At 43.8% G+C, this 18,368-nt stretch overlaps 1 protein-coding gene across 1 annotated transcript; it reads right to left on the reverse strand.

Moving 5' to 3' along the window:
• Positions 1 to 397: 397 nt before the first annotated feature.
• Positions 398 to 17,924, reverse strand: pla2g3 (phospholipase A2 group III). The gene is made up of 7 exons (XM_028824304.2): positions 17,124 to 17,924; positions 16,241 to 16,373; positions 15,413 to 15,547; positions 13,031 to 13,584; positions 5,679 to 5,808; positions 4,463 to 4,579; positions 398 to 3,672 (listed from the first exon to the last, which is right to left on the reverse strand). The coding sequence occupies exons 1-7, from the start codon at positions 17,575 to 17,577 to the stop codon at positions 3,459 to 3,461; spliced, it is 1,737 nt and encodes a 578-aa protein (XP_028680137.1). The 5' UTR covers positions 17,578 to 17,924; the 3' UTR covers positions 398 to 3,458.
• Positions 17,925 to 18,368: the final 444 nt, after the last annotated feature.

Genomic DNA, 18,368 nt, shown 5'->3' on the forward strand with positions numbered 1-18,368 from the left:
CAAAATGCCTAACAGTCTTTCCTCGCCAACCATAAACTCAACAAGACCCCAAACATACAACTTCGGACCACCCAACCACAACACAGCACAAGAGTTTAGCTTCTCAGTTACCCTTTTCTCACAGAATATCAAGCAAATGCAGCACATCATAAAAAGCAAATGTTTTTTTTCTTAAAAGGGTAAGCATTACTATTGTTGTTGTCAAGTACGGCAGATACAATTGCATTTCTACATAATATATTTATTACAGCTTGACAGGAATAAAAACATGTCAGATATTTACCAGTGCTTCTTCACCTTGCAGTCGCCTTCAGCCGTAACTGTCCTGGTCCCGAGTCCAGCTTTAATGGAGAGAAACGTTCACTGAGGAACACAAGTGAGAGCTTCACAGTTTTTTTTGCTTTTATTAAAGAAATCATCTGTACAAAATATTTTAAAAACTATACACAATTTACAGAATATAAATAATTGACATTGTACATCTGCTGGTGTCCTGTGTAGAATGAACATCTCTCTATAAAAGGCCACTGAGATCGTGAGGACAAAATGCCCCCTTGGCTCCTGAGGTATCTGGTCAAGAACACTCTTCCGTCAGACGAAATCACTCGCCGTTATTCAAGTTGTAAGCACCGTACCCCCTGTGCATCGCCTTCAGTCAGCTAATCCAGAGAACGGTTTAAGAGTCTCGTTTAGAATCAGAGGCTTGGGGTTCACAAGGTGTTTACTGCCAACATTAGCACCTGAGCCCACTGGGACGGGCACTCAGGCTTAACAATCACCTGTCCGTCCCCCCTTCCTCATCTGGATGGTCTTGACTTTGCAAGGCAGGGTTTCTACAGCCATTTTGAAAGCTGTACTAGGAATGTGTCTCTGTCCTGAGGTTTAACAGGCGGGCCCGGCAGGGTGGCAGAGTGACTCATATACTGGACTGCCAGCCCTGTCCCACTGAGTGATTCTGAGAGAGTCTTCCAGGCCTTCGCTGCTCCATATTGTAATGCATTCCTGCACTTGTGAAGCACCCTGCGTTGCTCCTCACTATGGAAAAGGGTCCGTCTGGTGTAAAGGGTCGCAAGTGAATCAGTGGTTACAAATTCAGCTTTCCTTAAGTGATCAACAACAGCATCATGACCAAAGCTGAATGAGAGGTGACATCTCCAACGGTACTTGGGCTGACGGCCCCACCGGATATGACATCAAAGTCCACGTCTATTCACAATGTAAACAATATATACAGTACATTAAATTAGTCCATCCCTACCCTTGCGTTTTCTTCATATAAATTATAAATACCATTTACAGTGTAATAAATTTAACATAAACAGTAAATATTCAGAGTCACGTTAACAGATGGTGTCATTTCTTGTGGTGCCCATCATTATGTACTTCTTACACACACACGAATGGCTCAGTCAGTTGAAAGTGTTCACCACGCTACGCTGAACTCCGTCCTGGTTTAGCTCACACACAGAGTCACATGCAAGGCACCCACACACATAACAAACATATTAACAACATGTGCCTGCCCCCAGAATCACGCTGCGGCACATTCTGAACTTCAACATGAGGGGCAATGAAGAGGAGCTCTGGTTGGCAGCCCATCAGTTCTCTTCACTGTAAGTAACACAAAATAATTCTGAGGGTGTCGGGCAAAGATCAGACAGCAAGGCAAAAAAAAAAATGTTTGCAGTAAGGAAGGTAAAACTGAGGAGTACATGGGGGCACAGCATGGGGGGGCAACATAAAAAAAAACTTGAGCGTGGAGGATAGGAGGCGATCATCTTGTTGGTATGTTAATTAGATCAAGTGCTGTCTTAATATTATAACAGTAATCATGAAATAGCCCAACCAGGCATATAAAATACATAAATTAATAATAATTTACAAACATATCCTTAAATATTACTTAACATACAAGTTGTTCTTTGACCTTCTATGCTTAGAAATATTAAAAGCAGTCTTTAAATACGTCTCGTAAAAACACAAATGACAAGTGGCATGCAGCACTGAATGAGTATTAGAAATGTATCCCCATTCAGAAATGCCATGTGGCCTTTACTTGTCGGACAGACTTCTTTCATTTCCACTTTGCCAAGCAATGTGATGTCTTCAAATATAACTTTAAAAGTCTTAGTATGGCACCTCTGAAAATGCGTCATGTAATACGATCTGATTGTCAGGTAGACCACACACACTGAGTGACGCGTTGTCACAAAAGACACAGCCTGAACTCTGTACAGGTCAGAGCCGGACGAAATGAGGGACAAGCACGCTGGCACGTGATGCAAAGTCAGAGCAGCTCTGCAGGTAAACGTAAAGGTGTGGATGAGTTGGCATCACAGGCCGCACCTCAATTTTTTGCTACACTGCATTGCCAATTCTCATGCACAAGCCACATAAAACAAATAATAGGGGGAGTCGAGATAAAATGAGAAAATGGGATTTATCAGAAAATGGAACGAGCCTACACAAACCTGATAATGCCATTTCTCAATGGAGTCTCAATGCACTTGTGCCACCTACCTGGAAGTGCCAGCAGAATATAAGGCTTTCTCTTATCCTCGCCACCTCTCGTGCACCTGAGTTATTATCAAACACTCCATGCCGATGGGTACTACAGTCACTAGTGCAAGTTCCTGTGACTTGCTGGAGACCACTGTGAAGCGGTGGGGACTGTTGTCTCAAGGAGTCCTTTTGTGGACTGCAAGACAATGAAACACACACTGCTAAGAATACCAAGGCTTGTATGGAGAAAATGAAGTTTGAGGTATCGCCACATCCTCCTTATTCACCAGATTTGGCACCGTGTGATTTCCACCTTTTTTGGTGGACCACTAAAAAAAAAAAAAACCATCTGGGTGGTCGTCGATTCAAGACAGATAATGACGTGAAGAAAGCGGTGCATGAGTGGTGGCGAGGACGGGACCAAACCTTTTATTCTGCTGGCACTGCCAGGTAGGTGTCTCAAGTGCAAGGAGAAGGGTGGAGACTCCATTGAGAAATGACCTGATCAGGTTTGTGAAGGTACGCTCCATTTTCTAACTTTAGCTCGACTCCCCCTCATATTATAAAAGTGCATAGTAAAACACTCTACTACTGTCCCGATTGTGACGTTGGGCCGTGTAATGGTGACCATTTCCAAGCATATCACCTAAAGGACGTGCACTAAACCTGCATCATATGGCAGCTTCCCTGCTGTGTTTATGTTGACATGTTTCTGTTACACGTGATAATTCCAAAGAGGTTAAGTACAAAATTACAAGACTGAAATGTGGAAGGGTGTTAGTGAAGTGTTTAGCTTGCTTTAGTGTTAGCCTGTGACTGTGTGCTTGTAACAGGGCAGGCTGCTGTGTTTTCGTATCCATCCAGCACAGTTCCATATAAAGATGAGTTTTCAGGCATGTGAATGAGGGTTGGAAAAACTGTCAGCTTCAGCTCGAGTCTAAAATGGACCCCAGGTGTCACTGTTGCTGCTGGACAGCATGGACCATCTCCAAACATTTGTCGTACAGCTTCACCAACCCTTTTTTGATTTGAATGTTTTCATACAGGCCTTGTCTCTTCACTTTAGGAGCAGCCGCAACACGCGCTCGGTTCTCCACGTTCTTCTTTAGCCTCAAGGCTCTTTGCAGGCGATGATCACGTGAGAGGACTGCTGTGTACTTCACACTACATCTGCATGAGAAAAAGAGCAATCAGTCAGTCACCTTGGGTCTTGAGAGCCTGCAACTGATGCTAGCGGGTCGGTCCTAAATTAAAAAAAGGATACAAGATTGGGCCTTCAAATGACTGGGTAGGCAAAGAATTTGATTAACAAAAATGCAACATTCAGCGAGAAAATTTCAAGCAATTTGAGCAAAGGCCATAAAGCCTGAAAAATAGGTGTAAAAATATGTGTAGTGTAATACAATAAAAACGAATGCTTAACATCACTATTTGATAAAATGCATGTTGGGATTTTTATTTTTAATGAAGACCATACACATTCAGAATATAAATAACCATTTAACGTCTAAGTCTATAAACAGACCTCGGCTGGCCTGATGTAAGCCTTTGCAGCTGCACATTATTCATTTGTACAACTGCATTTAACAGCATAATCAAGTGAAATATATCTGTGAGCAGCACAAAATAAATCTTCAAACCTAATATAATGCTATCATGGCATTCTAGGTCAGTCTTTGAGGAAAGCGAATTAAGTTGTGAATGAAAAATCACTCTGCCTCCAGACAATACCATCCATGGCGACCGTTCACGAGTGGCTCACTTATCAATGAGTTACACATTAGAATAACTCACAATAAAAACTCCTCGCCCAAAACTTCTTTTTTTTTATACTTCATTTATTTCTTTCACCACTCAGGCCATCGCTACTCCCCAGGGGTTTTAGGTCACACAGCCATCTTTCACAACTTCAGACCCAACTCCTCAATTCTTTATAATGGCAAAAGAAACTTATGCTCACCGTCCTGAATCGCACTCTTCTCTTGTTTGTAGATTGAAGCAGGAGAAGGAGATGTAACTGACTGCCAGGGACTCCACTGCATTTGACTCTCCCATCTTGCGTAGATGCCGAGCCAACCTAAAACAAAAGCAGGTAAGTATTACATTGAATACTTAAGAGCAGGCACTAATGCTCCCGTAGTAGTCAGATTCCATTACACTAAATATTACAAAAACACGATTCTGAAGAGTCAACTATGCAGCAGTTGTGTCGACTGATGTGTCGACTGATATGCTCAGACTGTTATGTATGCAGACACCCAATACGCAGCCAGGTTGGACTTCCTCCCTAGCCTTACAGATGACATGTGGCTTCACTGGGCTCAACAGGCTGACTCTCGCCAAGTCTGGTGGAACTGCACACTCGGTGGGTTCCTTTTTCCGAATGTAGAACTGCAGTTTTCAATAACTTGGCACCTACTAAGGAGCTACATCTGTTCTGTCGCCCAAAAACCCTCATCCTCTGGACCAGGCCAAATCTCAAGTAGTTTTGTAAGATTTATATATTTTCCTGATGTACACACAATACCACTTTTTGCTTACTGTAGCACTCATTGACATATTGGGAACTGTATGCATTACTGCGTTAGCTCTCCTTTATGATTCTGCAGCTGTTCATAAAACCAAGTTAGTATAAGAGACACGCGCACAGCCATGTGTTGAAATAGAGAGGGTCCTCCATTTTACTTTGTAGCATGAAAGAGTTTGGTTTCTTGGCACGCTACCCAAAATGGAGTGAGAATCACTCTTTGTGCTGCACTAACAAGTCTTGCAAAGTACATCATGTACCAAAAACTCCTCCTCTTTGTATGATTATCAAAATAATAATAAAGCAACTCAACTTGCCTCTGCCCAAAAACCCTAAACTAAACCCACTACCTAACCCAATCCTTAATGTTATAAATCCTCCTAGCCCCCTAATCCTAATAAAAAGATCCATGTTGGTAATAATATCCTTAACCCAGTCCATAATCCAATGCTAAACCTCAGTCTGAAATACTAAAACTGGAGACTCACAAGCAATTTAAAAGAACTGGCCAATAAAATTAGCCCACCCTGAGACAATCAATCAAGTGTTCTTGTCCTGGTCCAACAGAAGGCCCCCAAGTTGCTGTTTCATCCTAGCTGACTGGCCCTCTCCTTACCACCCAACCCTTTGCCCCACAGATCTCTTTTACCTTTGTGTGCAGTTGCAGTGGTACAGCATCCTGGACTCGGTGTTATGCAATTCAAATCTCTTCTTGTAAGGTGGAATTTTGTACTCGCATCGATCGAGGTGCTTGTAACAGCCACAGTTCTTCAGTTTATCTGCATTAAAGCACAAGGACATATAAGTGGTGATGCCAACCTTGAGTCACACTTGAGCAGTGATTCTAGGGGGGGCCACTCTGAAACAGATGAGGTTTACCGAGACTGTGACAGAAGCAGAGGGCAGCAGTAAATAAGATAGAAAACTTGAATGATGGAAATGATTGTGTCATTAGAGTGCTGAGCCTTAGAAAGCTGAAATCAACTTTAAAAATAGATTCTTCAATTTAAAATTAAACTCTTTACAGCTTAATTATCTTTCATTTTGACTAAAATATTTAACCACTTATCACTTTTAATTACAAGAACCAAAAAACAAAAATAAATGGAGATGAGGTCAGCAGATTTCAGACCAAACCAGGTGCAAGTGCAGTGCAGACACTTTAAAGACAACCTGTGCATGCAGTCGGCAGTCACACACAATTCACGCACACTGGGATTCTTTTATTTAATGAATCATCATTCTTGTGTGAAATTCCTAAAGTAACTGCTATTTAATAGTTTGTGTCTTTTTCTGCTTTATTTTGATTTGTACCACAGATAAAGTGTTGACGTTTAGAGCAGCATATTCCAGAAGAAATCCACACCACCATGTCCACAAGGATTGCTCATCAAAGTGCATGGACTTTATGGTAAATAAGTAAAATTTAATCCAAACTGATTCTTCAGGTTGTTTGCAGTTGTCTGTAAGGGACTGATGTGAAGAAGAAGAAGAAATGGGCAAACAATGTACAGTAGCTCATTTTACAGAAACAAGTGGACCCTTCCAAAGTGCAATAAACACACAAGACAAGGGGCAGATGATTAAGAAACGTTTAGCTGTAATCAAGTCACTCAGTCAGAGCTGAAAGAGTAACTGGAGAAATGGTGCAAGGCGCAGCAAGCATGGATGAGCACCACAACATGCCACATCACTTGTCTGCCAGCGCTAACAGCACAGCAGTGTACACAAAGACGACTTTGAGGTGGCACTCAAGACTCCGACACCTCAGTGTGACCCGTGTCTGACCAGGCACTATGCATCCTGACTAACTTGAGGTTTCGTCAGCCTTGGATTATCTGCCAAGTCTGGAGACGTCTGCTGTGCTTCATTCTCCTAATTTAAATGATCTGACAAATATGGACAAATTAAGAACTTTTGACACGCACCTAAGAATACAATATCGTGTAATGAGAGGGACATAAATGAAGCCTTTTCACTTCTGCTCAAACAAAACACCACAACGATGACCCCATGCTACGTATTTTCTACCAGAGGCTCACACATGGATTTTGTTTTGTGGTATGAAATATTGTGAATGAACCTCATAAACAGGTCAAGAATGCAGCAGCCTCTTCAAACTCCTCTTTTATCCATGAATTTATTTGTGATCCACATGTAATATTATAAAAGCAATAAAACACAAAGAGGAGCAATATCTTTTAATAAAAAGAGGTGAAGGAAATGACACCCCTACAACTCCCACCCCTCAGATGAAGTGCCATTTCAGATTACCACCCCCCAACTGAAGTCGTGTTTGACAGTCACTCCTACTGGTTTCCTCCTGCAATATTCACATTTGTAAGATGGAGAATCTCCCGCAGTACGTGTTTGTACTTCAATTCACTCTCCCCTTCTTATCCGATTCTAATCCTTTCCTGAAAACAACTTGGAATATGAAAAATCAGATATTACAAAAAAAAAAAAACCCTCTTTTTAACTTTTATTTAGATATATAATGGGGTCAAACATTTGTTGTCAAGTCCAGGTCAGATTCCAATTCTATTTTATCCAAACCATCAAGAAACGTTCATTTCAAAATGGTGTCTGTGAACAACAAAAGGTAATGACTTGACTGCATGTTGCTGCACAGTCGGACATATTGTATTCTAAAATCTTCAGTTAATCAATTTCCTGTAGTATCACTTACAGGAACTTACATGAAACCATTCCATACCAATTTTTTTTTGTTTTTTATTTTGGTTCCCCATGTTTCTCCAGGTTCTCTCACTGTCACATGTTCTTGTTACTTAGCATTCATCTGTGTGAGATAGTAACCGTCTACCCAGGGTCAGCTCTCGGAGCTTCATGAAAAGATGCCAGCCCAGCTTTGCCATGGTAACTTCCCTCCATGCTGGTAAAGTGCTTTACATGCTGTCAGACATGGCAGCTCATCTCTTACTATTAATCTCCCTTTGGTCCTTCCTTGTCAGCGGTCACAAATTTAACACCCAATCATGACAGTTGACAAATAAAGCTATGGCGTTTTGACACCTCTGGTGTGAAAGGAGATTCTAATTCTGAGATACTTCACAATACAGATGTCATCTGCTGATATATTAGTTCTCACAGTAAACCTCAGCCGGTCCAGCATGTCCTCAACAAAAAATGTAGGTGCCACATGTTGAAAAGGCGTAAAACTAAAAGGAGAAATGTCCTTCACATGAAGACATGAGGGTGTACCGAAATGACGCTGTGAGGCTGACTGCCTCCCACCACATGCACGTGACTCCTCCAGCATTTATCCACAGCATTGTTGGGAACTTCTTGTGTTAAAAGCCGTTAGCAACATATTTACTAGCACTGAAGTTTAGACTTGCAAAATGGAATTTGTCAGTCAGTCAGCATCCAACCCGCTATATCCTAACACAGGGTAACGGGTATCTACTGGAGCCAATCCCAGCCAACACAGGGCGGAACGCAGGAACAAATCCCGGGCAGGGCGCCAGCCCACCACAGATTTGTGATTTGGTTAAAAAAATAAGATGTATACCAATCATAGCTGGCAGACTCCTAGCCCATCAGAAAACCCCTCACCAACTTCCTCCGATATCCCTGAAAACTTATACTTAAACTGAACACTTATAACAAGTATCGTCACTTGATTCCTCCATGGTTCATTTATCCTTTTTTTTACATTAGAAAACTAGTAATGGGAATGTTTCTGCACAGAAGCCTACATTTAGGATAAGACAGGCAGTAGAGGTGGGCAGCTTCATTGGGGGCCCATAGTGAGAGTGGGACTTTATATTATGAAAAAACCTGCCTAACTGACGTCAGAATGAAAAGCTTCACTCGGACTGTGCACCTATGCTATAATGTATACAGTATGCCTGACGTGGCTCAATGTTTGCCATTCACTTTGAATTGGATTTAGTCTAATTTAGTCTTTTTTATTGTAGTGGGATTCATCAAATTCCAATTATTAGAGCGTTAAAAACAGCCTCCATTCAAACACAAGAGTCAGAAATCAGATCTTAAGCTTTTAAGTACCCCTGCAAGCAAATAGTTTCCCTGACAGACCTCCACAGAAATAAATCTAGATGTTCCAGATTCTTGTCATGACTAATCTTGTCCGCTTTTGCCTGCACTGTGCTCAGGTGGATGGCAGGAGTTTTATTCAGCCAGATATAAAGCGGTGACAGAAATTGCCATCAAATAAAGGCAATGTGACAGATCTTTGAAGAGACAATGGCCTTTGATGTTTCCATGTTAGACGTTCAGTGGTTTACAATCTCAAGTAGAAGAACTATACCACCTCAGGAACCCTTGAACCTGCACACTAACCTTCAAATAAAAGACAGCCTCGGCCTTGACACTGTAATGGCCTACCAGCAGCAGGAGTCCAGTATCCACAGTCACCTCTGACAGACAGACACACGTGTGACTGGGCCTGCTCTTTGTATTACACACCAACACATGAAAATGGATAGCAGTCTACAATCTCTGTCATCAAGCAGCCACCAAGCTGTCACTCCACGTGTATCTTGGCATGAAAAAGTCTGGTGGTGCCACCCCATATTCACACAAGGAAACCAAATTAGGCAATCCCACCACAGAGGTATTACACTAAAACAAATCACGCTTGCACAACCACTCCACCTCCACAGAAGAAAGGAGCGAAGAAGAGACTACCAAAGGCTTAGACCACGAGCACCAGTGACTGTAATACATCAGGCAAACAATCCTGTCGACAATTATACAAACAATGTTGATCTGGGCACAGTGGTAGCGCTGCTGCCGCGAGTAAGGAGACCAGGGTTCAACATCCTATATGTGGAGTTTTCTTGTTCTCCCCATGTCTGTGTGAGTTTCCTCCTACTGTCCAAAGACAGGCAGATTAGGTGAACTGGCAACTCTAAATTGTTCCCAGTGTTTGCCACGCAATGGGCTGGCGCTCTATCTAGGGTTTGTTCCTGTCTTGCACCCTCTACTGGCTGGGTTAGGCTCCAGCCCCACCTGCGACCTTGGTCTGGATTAAGCTGGTTAGAAATGACATGCAGATCTAGTAACATGTTTTGGGACATGAACGGTACAAACAAAAAGGTACATCGGTCAGTTCATAAATACAGCAATAACATAGCTAATTAAGTTTACTTTCTGAAGTTACATGCCAGTCCTTTACGTGGGGAAACATCTCCATCATTCACTTAAAATTACTCACGCTCTTCCTATTCCGCTAATGACTAGTGAGATGTGCAAGCTCACATGCTCTCCGTTTCCACAAAAATCCATCAAAACATCTCCAGTTTAGAAGTGAACGCCTGTGAGGTGAAAAAGGAACACACACTGCACAACTTCAACACAAGGACTCTGGGGGTCTCTGCTAGCAGTGCTTACCACCAACCAGGCGGTGTTTGCTGGACAGTGCAAGGCTGACAAAACAACTGAAACTTGCACTATACATCAAGGTAGTTTGAAACAGGAGTGTCACTCCCTGGCCTATCTGCTGGTTTCTTATGTATGAAGTGACAGGAATACCCGCAAGTTTCCTTAGCGCTTCTTTCAGATTTAACAGCACCTCTCCCTGTATTGGCGCCAAGCGAACAGCAAATAGCACTATTTAGCACCATTCGGATCAGAGTAAGGTCATGGGCTTGAAGCATTCTTGACTTTTTAGCTGCTTTCTCCGTTCTCCTGTACCTATAACAGACCAAATAGTACTGGACTTCTCGTCTCTATGTATAGTATAGCCAAAACTGAAAGTGCAAATCAGCAATTAAAAAAAACATCCCAGAGCAATCTTGCAGTGCCAGATGTCGATACCACTTCACAAACCAGAAGCAGGAAATTATGCTGAGTACATGTTGGAGACGTTAAAAAAAATAAATAAATAAATGATGAGACCAAGTTGACAATTCTTCTTCTACTTCTTTTGGCTGCTCCCGTTAGGGGTTGCCACAGCGGATCATCTTCTTCCATATCTTTCCGTCCTTGTCATCTTGTTCTGTCATACCCATCACCTGCATGTCCTCTCTCACCACATCCATAAACCTCCTCTTAGGCCTTCCTCTTTTCCTCTTACCTGGCAGCTCTATCCTTAGCATCCTTTGCTCATTACACTCAGCATCTCTCCTCTGCACATGTCCAAACCAACACAATCTGCCGCTCTGATTTTTGTCTCCCAACAGTCCAACCCGAGTTGGCCCTCTAATGTCCTCATTTCTAATCCTGTCCATCCTCTTCACACCTTCATTGGAAGGTGACCTTGCATGTTAAAGGAGCCTATTAAATCTTTCGGCTGCTCCTGTTAGGGGTTGCCACAGCAGATCATTTTCTTCCATATCTTTCTGTTCTCGTCATCTTGTTCTGTCACACCAATCACCTGCATGTCTTCTCTCACCACATCCATAAACCTCCTCTTAGGCCTTCCTCTTTTCCTCTTACCTGGCAGCTCTATCCTTAGGATCCTTCTCCCGATATACTAAACATTTTAATTTATTAAGTTGCACTGCTGCAAGTAGCTTACCAGTTTTTGCACAACAGCGACATCTGGTGTTGATCTGGTGGGATCACATCCCACTGACTTTTAATGCAGACATGCGACTGCCCTGGATATTGAAAAAAGTAGGTTCAGCCATTAATGTAAACTGCCACACAACCTGAACCTAAAAGGTCTGGCACCACTTCTGTGCTATCAAGATGACATCTTGCAGAGCTTGTAAATATAAAAATGACAAAAATGTGGCAGTAAAGTGGCTCCTGCCCAGTTGTCCTGCTGTTGGAATTGACTGTAACAAATAGCACAGAATCAGTGATTGGTATTGGCCTGAGAAAACCCAAGTGGATCAACCCTATTGCAGGATTTTTTTTTTTTTTTTTTTAATAATTACGTTTTTTTGTATTTTAATCGTCTTACTGTGTAATATCACAACTGGCTCAGAATGCAGCTGCCACAAGCTTGGCTCAGATCACACACTGTGGCCACACTCCCACTCAGCCATCGGCTCTAGACTCCTGTCCCTTATGTTGTGCCCTCTGAATCCTTACCACAAACTCTGCCCGTCTGTTGCGCTTTCACCACATAAACCTCTTTATACAATCGAGCACTCATACAGCCGACATTATTAATGGTTATGCAACTCAAGCCAAATGCTTCTTCTCCTTTGCTACTTCCACTGTCCAGAACAGCCTCCTGAACCTCCCTGGGTGGCTTCATCATTGTTGCCACTCGCATCCAGACAGAAGACCCTATTTATGACTGATGAGTTTCGGCAGTACCGGCTATTCATCATGTTGCACGCACACACACACCATATTTTATACTAAGAGCTTTGGAAACTCTGCCAAAAATGTGTCAGTTGATCCTACACTGTAACTCTGATTCACACTTGTGCAATTTTGGACTATATCCACGTTTTGACTTCTCAACACTTTTTACGAGGTACACCTCCCATGGCAGTCCTCCAGCTGCTCATCATCTTGATTATGTTGATGAACTTTTACTGCTCTGATGTTTAATGTGACTGGTCAATTCAGTCACGGTTTACAATTGCACTTGTTTCACCAAGGTTGGGGGGCGCACCCATTTTGCAAATTGCTCACGTTTCACCCGGGGCTATTCTAATCACGCACACTTCAGCGCATTCTAGCTAGTCCTTTACTGCCTTTGGGTCATCCTGTGGGCTTAAAGGTTAAGAAACCCTGTTCTAAATAACCCACTTCACTCTGTAAATGATCCATGGCATGCTACATACCACTAGTGGCACTATGTCATATAAAAAAATGGCTGGCAGAGGTTTTATAATGTGCAACTGAAATGCCACTTCACCACCACAGGCAAGCTCTAAGTGTCACTTATTAAAATTAGCTTGGGCTCCCTACAAGGGAACTAGTGATGTCTGTCACACAGCCTCATTACATCATGCGTTAGTATATAAATCTGACTAAAGACTTACGTCAGACCCGATTGTTGTCTTTAAACTATCAGAAGAGGACAAATACAAGCATAATGGTACTTACGGTGTTGTTCAGTTTTTCTTTCGACAAGTGAAGGGCGGTTGTGTGCGACCCCATCGCTCTTTTCCGACTTATCGTCGCCGAGAAATGCCGGTTCTACAGTAGGAAGGTCGTTTTCTTCCCTGTGGATTTTCAGCCACTGGCCTCCATCGTAAAACGTGGCTGTTGATGATGTGGTGGCCACATTTTTACTAGTCACAGGGGGCTTCGCTGTCTTGACAGCCTGCTGCCCGCTCGAGTCGAGTTTACTTTGCCCTCTCTTTTTGCTCCCTTTTTGATGACTCGTCACACCTTGCTTCTCCGTTCTTTGTCTCGTTCCTTGAGCTGGACTTTTCTGGTTTCCTTTACTTAATGGTTGTGCTGTGCTCTGTTTAGGGGGTTGTGCTCCCCCTTGTTTAGAAAGTGGCTTGGCAGTGAGAAGAGTCTCTTTTGGCATATTGGGTTGTGATTTGTTGTACCTCCAACCCATGTCTTTGTCTTCTTCCTCAGGGTATGTGGAATTGTACCTTGTAGGGCCACGGAGAAGAGCAAAAGGAGCTTGGCTTTGTTTCTTGCATCTGAGGAGGGGAAAGCAAACAATGCAGGCTTTCAATTTTTGGGAACAGCTTGATAACTTTGAAATCTGTCTCTCCACCTACTGAACTGCAGTGTCACCTATATCTAAGAAGCATTAAAAGCAAATTGAACAGAGCTCTGTTTGCAAATCAATTACAGGCAAAAAAAAAAAATATGACAAAACAAGAATTGACCTCCCGTAAAACAAGTTGCACACTGAAATCAAAGTGGATCAGGTGGTTACTACTGCATGAACGTCAGTAGGACATAAACCAGGAAGGACTCTTTCTTTCTCCTGAAAGATTCTGTTTAATGGTTAACAAATAAAAGAATGAGGACTGGATTGTCTTCTCTTTCTGCATGAACCACGAATACACAATAATGCTAAACACTCATGTTTTACTCTTTCATTTTCCAAGAGCCTCAGTCAAACTGAAGCTTGGGTGAAGATTTTTCCTCCTCCTAGATCTTCCATTTGTTCAATATACAGTCTTGCATCATAATATATATTGTTTTTTTTTTTTTTTTAAACATCTGTTCACCCTTGTTGAGGTGATGCACGTGCTCGTTCACGACTTAACACTACGGATAACAAGCAAGCAAGCCTGCCGCCGTCCTGGAGTGGAGGTCACGCCGGACTTGTCTGATCAAGCACTTGGTTTCTACTACATTTTCGGCCGGCAGGTGGAAAAATAGACCTATCAATCAAAACCATGCAATGCTCATTAACGAAGTGAGACATTTCTAGAACATTCCAACTCCCGATACCCACATTTGTGCATCTGCAGCTTCATGGGTAAAACATAACTCCTAAAAATATTAGTCTTGCCATTGCTTAACTAAGTATCTAACAAGTGTGTACTTTGAGAGTTAGTTTCCCTTAACCCCATAAAGGCACGGAAATGAATCAACACCTTCTGCTGGCCACCAGAGGTGGAAAGGCACCAAAGTACAACATGCAGACTTACACGCAAAGGGTTAATACAGCAGACCAATAAAGCAATTCTGATAATGGCTGATGAAAGCCTGGAGTCTCATTAATGTGCTTTTTAATATTTGTGATATGATCTTGGAGCTTATCGCAATTTCACGCACCTATCTGATGACTCAGAAACTTCCTCCTTCAAGTTCTTTGTGTGGAAACGATTCCCACGCTGTCAGGATGTGAACAGTGTCATGCCAGTCGTCACCAGCCAATCAGAGTTGCTTTCTGAGGACACCGCCCTAGATTTGGGTGTAGCACGTGGTCAACTGGAGGCAACTGGGGAACGTTCCTGCTTGGCAGCCTCTCTGAACAAGATGAAGCAGGCTTGACACCTGGATTTGCTGTGATTTAGGTTCTCAATGGAGAAGAAAAATGACACGTGTAGGCTGTGTCGCTGAAGCTGCCTGATTACCTGCCTGAGACGCACGTCCAGGTGTGCAGCATCATACCATACAACCAAAAAAAAACAAACGATGTGCGTTACTGCGCATGGCTTTTACTTACTGGCTGATGACAGGAATATTCTGAAAAGATGGTTACAAGGTGAAACCCTGACACTTTAATTGAATTCGGTGTTTGTTTCATATAGCATGCAGGTGTGCTTCACAAGGACAACTGCAACACATCCTTCACATATTTGTGAAACTGGCTCAAGGTCACACAGAGTTGACAAGTTGAATGTTCCGGTCCCTGCAGCCTCCATACCTCTTGAAGGACAACTCCTCTTCATACACATGCAGTTTTGAGGCCTGGCACCCGTTCAAGGAGCACACGCCATTTCACATTCATTTTTCATTTATTAAGCATGCAATGATAAGGGAGAAAAAAAAAAAAAAAACACTCACCCTCCCCACCAATATAAGCGGGTGCACTGCATCCTGGATTCAAACACAAAGCAAGGAACTTTGAGAACGTTGAAAAAGCCATAGCCAACCAAATTGGAGACGGTGTCATTGACGCCAAGGAGACAATTCCGGAATCTGCAAACAGAGAGCACTTTTAAGGTCTGGGCAGTGTGCCTGTCGTGTACTTCACTAGGGTACAACACGTAACTGAGGGTGAGGATGGGTTTGCTGTCTAGCGGCCTTGCTGCTTAGCTATAAATGTGGACCACCTGTTGTGCTGCTGAAATACTGGATGAGCAGATCCTTTCATGTCCTCCTAGTCTGTGTGCCACTGGTGCCTTGTCAATACAGTAAATAGGGAAACTTGGGATCTAAATACTTTGTACAAGCTAAAACCACTGTTACTTGGTAGTTTGCCTTAACTGAACTCATAAAAAGCTCAAGTTTAATGCTATGAAAAGCTGTTTTTTTTGTTTTTGCAAATATATATACTGTGTGAATAAACTTGAAAAGAAAACTGCATCTCAGATGAAAGACATCATATTTAGCTTCTCCTCAGTCTGTTACCTAAGCACACCCAAACAATACAGAAACCTTCTCTTTTGAGAGTTCATCTTGGGCAATGGGGTCGCGTTAGAAGCACCAGCAACCAGATAATCCAGTGACACAATAAGTGAAGACTTCTTAAATGCCACTTTTGGACCTTTAAGGGTTTGTGTGTCACATCAAAAACATGAATGGGACTCCACTGAACATGGTTTACATGTACCAGCTGGCACCTCCTTGAAGTATGATTTACTGAGCCAAAGGGCTTCAATGCAGTCTCACCTTCGGTCACACTGACAGTGTGACACTGTGAAGAGGTGACGGTTGAAGACACCATACTTTAGGCTGAATGCTGAGATTGTGTGTCTGCAGTGGTCGTGTTCTCTGCAGCATTTGTCAGTCTGATCAAAGACACCTGAAAAAAAAGTGAAAAAGAAATCGGCACTTCAGTCTCGGCACCAGACAATTCCTATGACACCTTAACGGAGCACAAACACTATTGAAATGTACCTGTAAAAGAAGAACACTGATTAGCACAGGAGGCACTTGATGTACTCATCTTGCAAGCTGATTGGATAAACCGGCAATTAAGCAAATGGCACAAGGCAGGGGCTCTGTTCACCCCTTAAACCAGCCAATCCCACCCCCCCCCCCCTTCATGTTCATAAGGGGTCCTTCCATTGGCAAACCATGTTGAACCCGGCTAGTTCTGCACTTTGCCAGGATTTAATCAGCCTAAAGATAAAAAGGTGTCACAGTGGAGAACATGTATAGTGCTGCTGTCACCCAACACCATGCAAAACGGTTCAGTCCTTGTGGCGGAGGTTACCTCTGTGATTTTCCTGGAAAATCCCGAGGACATCCAGGATAATTCTGTCAATATGTGCACCACACAATGGTCTACATGCTCCATGGAAGGCGCATGCTTATTGACTGTAAACATATTCCAGCTACTACAGCTCCAGGAACAGAACTGGATTCAAAAATGGGGCGATATGGCAGAATAAAACGTATGCCAACTGAACAGTGTGTGGCCTCTTTGTAAAACAGAAAGAAAAGCTTTAAGAGACAATACCAGGCAAAAAGGTCCATAAAGGTAGGGGAAACTGGATCGGCAAACGCTGCAATACGAGGACCATTTCACTGGCGCTTCACACTTTCTTACCGAGATCAGTGAAGTTGGCAGCGACGCTCCCGGTCCCGCACCACAGTGTCCCGGGGATCATCCAGCTCCGCTTGTGCCTCGCGGCTGGCAGCTCTCTCTTGCGCCGAAAAGCACTTTTTGATGAATCCACGCATGGACTGTCCTCGCCGGCCAGGTAAGCGGCATCTCGCAAACCCCGCGGGGTAGCGGGCTCGGCTTCCTCACAAAGGGACAGGTAAGACTCGGTCAGCTCCGGATCTCCGCTGTTTGCGCACTCCAGGAGCCCCTGGCCGTTCTTCTCCGGCCCCCAGATACTCTGCACGAGCTCCAGTTGCCCAGTTCGGCGCGTCAAGAAGGTGAGATGCCGGCGTCCGGAGGAGTCGCCGCGCTCGCGATGGCAGAACGTTTCGGGCGCTCCGGCACAGCGAGAAGAGGCGAACAGGGCCGCCAGGAGCAGACACAGGACCCAATGCATGGCCGCGACGTTAACAAACACAAAACTCTGCCACGAGGTGCGCCGTTTCGCGTCGCTCGGCTCCCGGCTCCGTTTTTGAGATGTCGGGGGGTGTGTCGCACCTCATGAGGTGATGTTCCCTGACGCGAGTCTGCGTGAAAACTGCCGCACGGATTGGCTCAGTCAGGCGACCCGCCCGGCCACACCTGCGCAGACCTCCCCGGCGTTCCGTGTGCGCGCGTCAGACCTCCACTCTCCTTTCCGCTGAACGCGCGATCCCGAAGTTACGGGTCAGTCTGCGACCTCAGATAACCCGGCGAGCTGGCGGTGTCGCAGGGACCGGTGGTGTGCCGAGTCAGCGAGGGGGCTCTCCTGATGAATCCTAACATGTCGTTATATAACAAGCAGGGCCGTAAATAGATAGTGTCAAAAATAACACCGCAAGGTGAGCACAAGCTTGAGCAGAGCAGAAGGTCGGGGTCCCCTGGGGTCTGTGAAAGAAACCGTAATGTACTAAAATAGTCTTAATGGAAAGCGGACAAGACTCCCTGCGTGAGGGACACCTGACAGAAATGCAGCATGGACACAATGGCACCATCAAACTGGCGCACGCTGGTGACCTACTGAATGTAAATTTCAGTAAGTGTCCCATGACATTTCCAGAATGTACAGAAGTGGACACGTGTGTACCAACTATATGCACACAGCAGCAGGGCGGTTTCTGCTGCACTTTTATCATTCTATTCTGGTGTTTTGGGTAAATTAACAAACTTGCACTGGCAGTGAAGGACATTAGACAAGAACCAACCCTC

Source organism: Erpetoichthys calabaricus, chromosome 18 (assembly GCF_900747795.2).
Source record: "Erpetoichthys calabaricus chromosome 18, fErpCal1.3, whole genome shotgun sequence".
In the NCBI taxonomy this organism is placed as follows: Eukaryota; Metazoa; Chordata; class Cladistia; order Polypteriformes; family Polypteridae; genus Erpetoichthys; species Erpetoichthys calabaricus.